At 37.2% G+C, this 6,613-nt stretch overlaps 1 protein-coding gene across 2 annotated transcripts in view; it reads left to right on the top strand.

Moving 5' to 3' along the window:
• Window positions 1–6,613, top strand: part of Ubqln1 (ubiquilin 1) — a 40,626-nt gene that overhangs the window by 12,628 nt on the left and 21,385 nt on the right. For both annotated transcript variants that reach the window (XM_013031080.1, XM_013031079.1), the window contains exons 2-3: window positions 4,352–4,503; window positions 5,469–5,581. In XM_013031080.1, coding sequence (XP_012886534.1) covers window positions 4,352–4,503; window positions 5,469–5,581 — 265 coding nt within the window. The remainder of the gene's footprint in view (window positions 1–4,351; window positions 4,504–5,468; window positions 5,582–6,613) is intronic.

Raw genomic sequence — 6,613 nt, 5'->3', positions numbered from 1 at the left:
CTGGGTGCTGTCCCTGAGCTTCTTTTGCTCAAGGCTAGCATTCTACCACTTGAACTGCCATGCCACTTCCAGATTTTTCTGAGTAGTTTATTAGAGATAAGAGTCTCAGACTTCCCTGCCTGGGCTGGCTTTGAACCATGATTTTCAGATCAGGATTATACAGGCATGAGCCACCAGTATCCGGCTTGTGTTTATTTTTTAATATGGATAATTTCAAATATAGAAAGTAGCATGCATGGCGTATTTACCCTCAGAGGTATACCCCAGAAAACCAAAACAACAGCAACAACAAAAATTAAAAAGTAAAGTTAATAGCTGGGTGCTAGTGGCTCACGCCTGTAATCCTAGCTACTCAGGAGGCTGAGATCTAAGGATCATAGTTCAAAGCCCAGCCTGATCAGGAAAGTCTGAAACTCTTATCTCCAATAAACCACCAGAAAACCTGAAGTGGCTATGTAGCTCAAGTGGTAGAGCGCTAGCCGTGAGCTGAAGAGCTGAGGGACAGCATTCAAGCCCTACGACCGACCAAAAAAAAAAGTAGAGTTAATAATAATGTTAATCCACCATGTATCCTTTATTCAGCTTTGACAATTTTGCAGGGAGTCTTGATTAGCATTACTTTCCCTAAAGGATTCTCCCCTTGCCCTGTTATTTTGTAGCATCTCGTGTATCTTATTAGTTTATCACTTAAATTTGAGCATACAGCTTCAAAAGATAAAAATTCTCTTTAAAACTGTTGTCAGTATATTATCTTGCCTTACCACTTAATGTTTTAATTTTATCACTTACCTTGGATAAAATTGCTCACGGTCTCAAAATAAATATTTTTAGCATAAATTTATAAGGTTTTAATTCTTTAGACAGTTTTAGGTTAGCAGGAAAGTTGAAAAGAAAGTACATAATTATCTCATTTCTCTTGCACTCCCTGCCCCCTGTGATTCATTCTGTGATTATTTTTTTAAACTGATGAACTTGCATTGACATATCACTGTGTCCAAAGTCCATACTTTTAAGGTTTAATCTTAGTGTTCTGTGGTTTTGACAAATATATGACGGCATGTGTTCTGTCTATTCATTCTTTCATCCTCAAACCCCCTTCCCCCCCCAGCAACTACTGATTCTTTTACTGTTTCCATAGTTTTACGCTTTACAGAATGTTGTGTAGTTAGGTCACACTGAAGATAGCCTTTTAAGATTGCCTGCCTTTTTACTTAGTCATACATATTTAAGTTCCTCCATATCTTTTCATGGCTTGATAGCTCATTTCTTTTTCATACTGAATAATCTGTTATGTGGAAATGCTACGGTGTATTCATTCACCCACTGAACATCTTTTCTGCCTCCACATTTTGGCAGTTATTTATGAAGTTCTCTAGATACATGTGCAAATTGTAATGTAGATAGTTTTCAGTTCATCTCAATGATCTAAAATATTAAGCAGTGATTACCAGGTCTGTCTTCTGAATTGACAGTACCAGTTTGCATTTCCATCACCAATGGTGTGGGAATTCTTGGTGCTCCACATTGTTGCTAGCATTTAGTAGTTAATATTCTGGATTTTGGTTATTATGATAGGTGCATGTTGTTAATTTAGTTTACATTTTCCTGGTGACATGATGTGGAACATATATGCCTATTTGTTGTCTGTGTGTTATTGGTGAGATGCCTATGGAGATCTTTGGTTCATTTTAAAATTGGGGTTTTTTTGTTGTTGTTGTTTTTTATTGGTTGTAGGGCTTGAATGCTGGGCTTGGGCGCTGTCCTTGAGCTCTTCAGCTCAAGACGAGAGCTCTACCGCTTGAGCCACAGCACCACTTCCGGTTTTCTAGTGGTTTATTGGAGATAAGAGTCTCATGGACTTTCCTGCCTGGGCTGGCTTTGAACTGAGATCCTCAGGTCTCAGACTGTTGAGTAGCTAGGATTACAGGCGTGAGCCACCGGTGCCCGGCTGGTTTGTTTAATTGTTTTACAAATGTTTTTGTATGTTTTGGACAATAGTCCTTTACCAAATATGTCTTTGGCAAGTGTTTTCCTCTAGTATGCTGTTTATCTTACTTTTTTTTTTTTTGTCAGTTGTGGGCCTTGAACTCTGGGCCTGAGCGCTGTCCCTTGGGTCTTCAGCTCTCAGCTCTTCCCTTGGCTCTACCACTTGAGCTACAGCCCCACTTCTGGTTGTCTGGTGGTTTATTGGAGATAAGAGTTTCATGGACTTTCCTGCCCAGGCTGGCTTTGAACCGCGATCCTCAGATCTCAGCCTCCTGAGTAGCTAAATTACAGGTGTGAGCGCTTCTGGCACCTGGCTTCTTCTCACTTCTTGAAAGATGTATTTTGAAAGTTATTTGCAAAAAAAATAACTAATTATGAGGAATTAATAAAAATATTTTTTTTTCTCAGTAAGGGTACCTTTTCTTTTCTGATCTCATTATATTGGCTAGGCCTTGTAGTGTGATGTTAAATACAAGTGGTAGAGGTTGGACATCTTGCTTTTGTTCCTGAACTTTAGAGGAGATCTACCCATTCGTTTACCATTAAATATGTTAAATGCAAAAACAAATTGTTTATAGATGGATTTTTATCCATTCAAGCCATTACCCACCAACTCTGGGGATTAAACCCTGGGGCTTGTACATGCTAGGCAAGTACTCTAACACTGCTCCTTTTATTCTGATTTGTTTAGAATTCTATTATGAATGGATGTTGTCAGATGCCCTTTCATAGCTGTGTGATTATTTGTTGTGTCTTGTCTGTATATTGTGAATTACAGTGGTTTTCCTCCCCAAGATGTTGGCTTAGCCTCACATTTCTATGCTAAGTTCCACTTGGTCAGTAAGACATTTCTTGTTGCTATAAAATTAGGTTGGATTTGGTAATACTCTGCAGGATTTATTCATCTATGTTCAGGAGGGATATTGGTCTGTAGTCTTCTAGCATTATCTTTGCTGGTATTTGTATGAGTGGTAATATTGGCCTCATGAAACAAATGGAATATTCCCTTTTATAGCCTGATAAAAGGATTGGATGTGTTTTTGGGAGTTTATGTCTTTCAAGGAATTGTCCAAGTTGTTGATTTCATTTTTTTAGACTGGGACTTATAGGTAGCCCAAGCTGGCCTAGAACTCTCAAGTGTTTTCCCTCAGAGAGCTTAGATTATAGTTATCAGCCACTGTTTGGCCATTGAAGTGTTATCTTTTTGTGTAGTGCTATTTTTTATTTTCTGGCTTTACTGGGGTTTGGAATAAGGGCCTTACATGTGTTATGCATTCTACACTAGAACCATGATCCTAGCTCTGCTTTTTATTCTTCACTTGGGCTTTTATTTTCCCCCGATTTTTAAATGTGTGGAAACTTATGTTGTCAGTATGTGGTCTTTTTCCTTAAATACACTCCTTTAGTATTATATATCTTAATAGTCATTGATTTAGCTGTGTATCGCAACTTCTTATTTCATCTTCATTTTTGCCTAGTTGAAAATATTTTCTAATTAGCTTGTAAGACTTGTTGACCCATGAACTATTTAGAAGTGTTTTGTTTAATTAGGGAACTTGGCAGATACTTTTCTGTTGCTGATTTCTAATGTGATTTAGTATCAGGAAATAAATGATTCCATTATTTTAGGTTTCCAAGTTGTATACTGTGACTGAGAATATGATCTGTCTTGAGTATTCCTTGTGTACTTAAGAATTTTTTTTTTTGTGCCAGTCCTAGGGCTTGAACTCAGCACTGGTGCTGTTTCTGAACTTTTGCACTCTATCACTTGAGCTACAACTCCTTCTGGCTTTTTTGCTAAAGAGTCTCAGACTTTGCTCCTCAGGCTGGCTTTGAACCACAATCCCTAGATCTCAACCTAGCTAGGATTACAGGCGTAATTAAATGCCAGATGAATTCTCCTGGTTATCTTTGCTTCACCATAGTACTGTTAATAAGTGTTGATAAAATAAGTGGATATGATAGGCAGTATAAATAGACTGAGAATACAAGGTACATGTATGAAATTAGAAAGAAAACAAAATTGGAGGTGGGAGTCTGAGGAATAGATAAGGCAAACTTGGTTAGAGCTAGTTTTTAGTCTGAATTAAATTTGGTCTTGCTGACATTTAAAATGAGACTATTTCAAAACAGTAAATTCTTGGGTCTTAGCAGATTGATTACAGAATCTTATAGAATAAGACTTTTGCATTAGATATAAAGTGATAATCATTATATACCATAATAAAGATATATAGAAATGAATGAATCTTTATATTTTGTGAATTGTAACTTGTAGTAAAAGTTTCCTTGTGGTACTTTGAGGAACTAGTTTGAATGGTGCTATGCAAACACACCTGTAATACCTATTTATTTTTATCTTTAGTTCAAAGAAGAAATTTCTAAACGTTTCAAATCACATACTGAACAACTTGTATTGATATTTGCTGGAAAAATTTTAAAAGATCAGGATACTTTGAGCCAGCATGGAATTCATGATGGGCTTACTGTTCACCTTGTCATCAAAACTCAAAACAGGTATGTTTTTAGGTGACATAAAGCTTTAAACTGTAATGTTTCTATTTTTTCCTTTTGAAATAACTAGTCTTGGAAGAGGAGGTGTAGCTCAAGTGGTAAAGTGCCAGCCTTACGAGAAAAAAGCCAAGTGAGAGCAGAAAGTGAGTCCTAGACCCACTACACATAAAAAGTAATCTTGGCTTTAAAATGGCTTTTTCTGTCATTAATTCCTTTTTGTTGTTGTTGTTAACATGTTTCTTAAAAAAAAAAAACCTAGTATGATACCATGTTAATTCCTACACTGTAATAGTGCTAGGGAATCAAACCCAGTGCAAGGTGCTGTTCCTTTGCTTTTTTTGCTCAAGACATACACTCTGCCACTTGAGCTACACACTTCTACGTCCCAGCTTTTTGGTGGTTAGTTGCAGATAAGAGTCTGGTTTTGAACCTGTGATCCTCAGATCTTAGCCTTACGATTGTACGCATGAGCTACTGGTATCTGGGTGATAACTTCTTTGAGTGCCAATTAATGATGTGGTTTACTAAGGCAAACTCAACATCTGTGGCCAGCAGTGTAAGGAGCACATGTGTGTAGGCATTTTAAGTTGGCCATCAAGCAATTATGAAGACATGTCCTACAGAACTAGAAGGGGCTAGGTTAAAAAAGTTGTTTAGTCAGGCTTTGTAGTTGTGGGGGTGGCCATTGACAGTTTTCTCTGAGGTGACTTAACCTCTCATTTTTATTTAATCAGTATAATTGAAAGGAATGAAATATTTATATGTGTACTTTACTCAAGAAGGGACAGTAGCAGTTTGTTTCAGATTTCTGAAGTTTTTGCTATGTTTCTATTGTTTGTAATCTCAGGGTATTTATAATAATTTGAGTTAAATTTGATTGCTCAGCCTTTACTTCTGGTTATTGTATTTATAGATTCTTTTAAAAATAATTATCTCCACTGCTTACATTGTGATTGAATTTTCCTTAGGTCTCAAGACCATTCAGCACAGCAAACAAACACCACTGGAAGCAATGCTACCAATTCAACTCCTAATAGTAACCCCACATCTGGTTCTGCTACCAGCAATCCTTTTGGTTTAGGTAAGCCCCTTTAGTCATTTTTATAGGGATGGGGAAAACAAATAATCTTATGTTTCCCAAAGTGGTTTCAAATAAAACATTATAATTAACATTGTTACCTTAATCAAACAATTTAAAAAACTATTTTCCTTCAAGATTGTATTAAGGGAGTAATTGGGGGTACAGGTGTGCTTGGTAAACTCACATTTACAAGGCAGTCAGTAAGTGACACATTTTTGTTCAATAATGAAAGAGATGTAGTGTTTATGTAGTTAATCTGACCACCACTAATTGGATCTGAGGAAAACTGGCTAATTGTTGATCATAATTTGTGATCATTTGAATAGTAACTTTCTCTTTCGTAAATTGATGGGATTAAATCGCACTTTACTTTGAAATTGTCCTGAAAGTAAGATCAGTGGTTAAGGAGCTCCTGCATAAGGTAAATCAGTTTTTATTCTATCAGTTTTATACATTGAGGTTCTGTTCAGGGGGGAAAAATGGAAATTTAAAGTAGATCTAGATGGATGAATGACTTGAAGTTCTCAAGTTGCATATCTCTACTTTGAAATGATAGATTTTTTACCTTCCTTTCCCCCCCCACCCAGGAGCGGGGGAGGGGAGGAATCAGGGGGCCTGGGTATTGTCACAGTGGTAGAGCTGGGTTTTTTTCTCATCAAGGATAGTACTCTGCCACTTTGAGCTCCATAGCACCACTTCTGTTTTTCTGGTGGTTAATTGGAGATGAGTCTCACAGACTTTCCTATTTGGCTTTTGAACCATGATCCTCAGATCTCAGCCTCTTGAGTAAGCTAGGATTACAGGCTTGAGTTGAGCTACTGGTGCCAGCTTGGCAGTGTTTTCTTTTTTGTTTTTGGTTGGTTGTAGGGCTTGAACTCTGGGCCTGGGCACTGTCCCTGAGCTCTTCAGTTCAAGACAAAAGCTCTACTGAGCCACAATGCAACTTCAGGCAGTGTTTTTTATATATGTACAATTTTCACATATCATGGATCATACCTTTTATCCTTTCTATGGGAGATTTTTTTTTTTTTT

Source organism: Dipodomys ordii, unplaced genomic scaffold (genome assembly GCF_000151885.1).
Source record: "Dipodomys ordii isolate 6190 unplaced genomic scaffold, Dord_2.0 Scaffold137, whole genome shotgun sequence".
Lineage (NCBI taxonomy): Eukaryota > Metazoa > Chordata > Mammalia > Rodentia > Heteromyidae > Dipodomys > Dipodomys ordii.
Note: the sequence above shows the minus strand (reverse complement) of the source record. Positions and strands in the feature narration are given on the sequence as shown.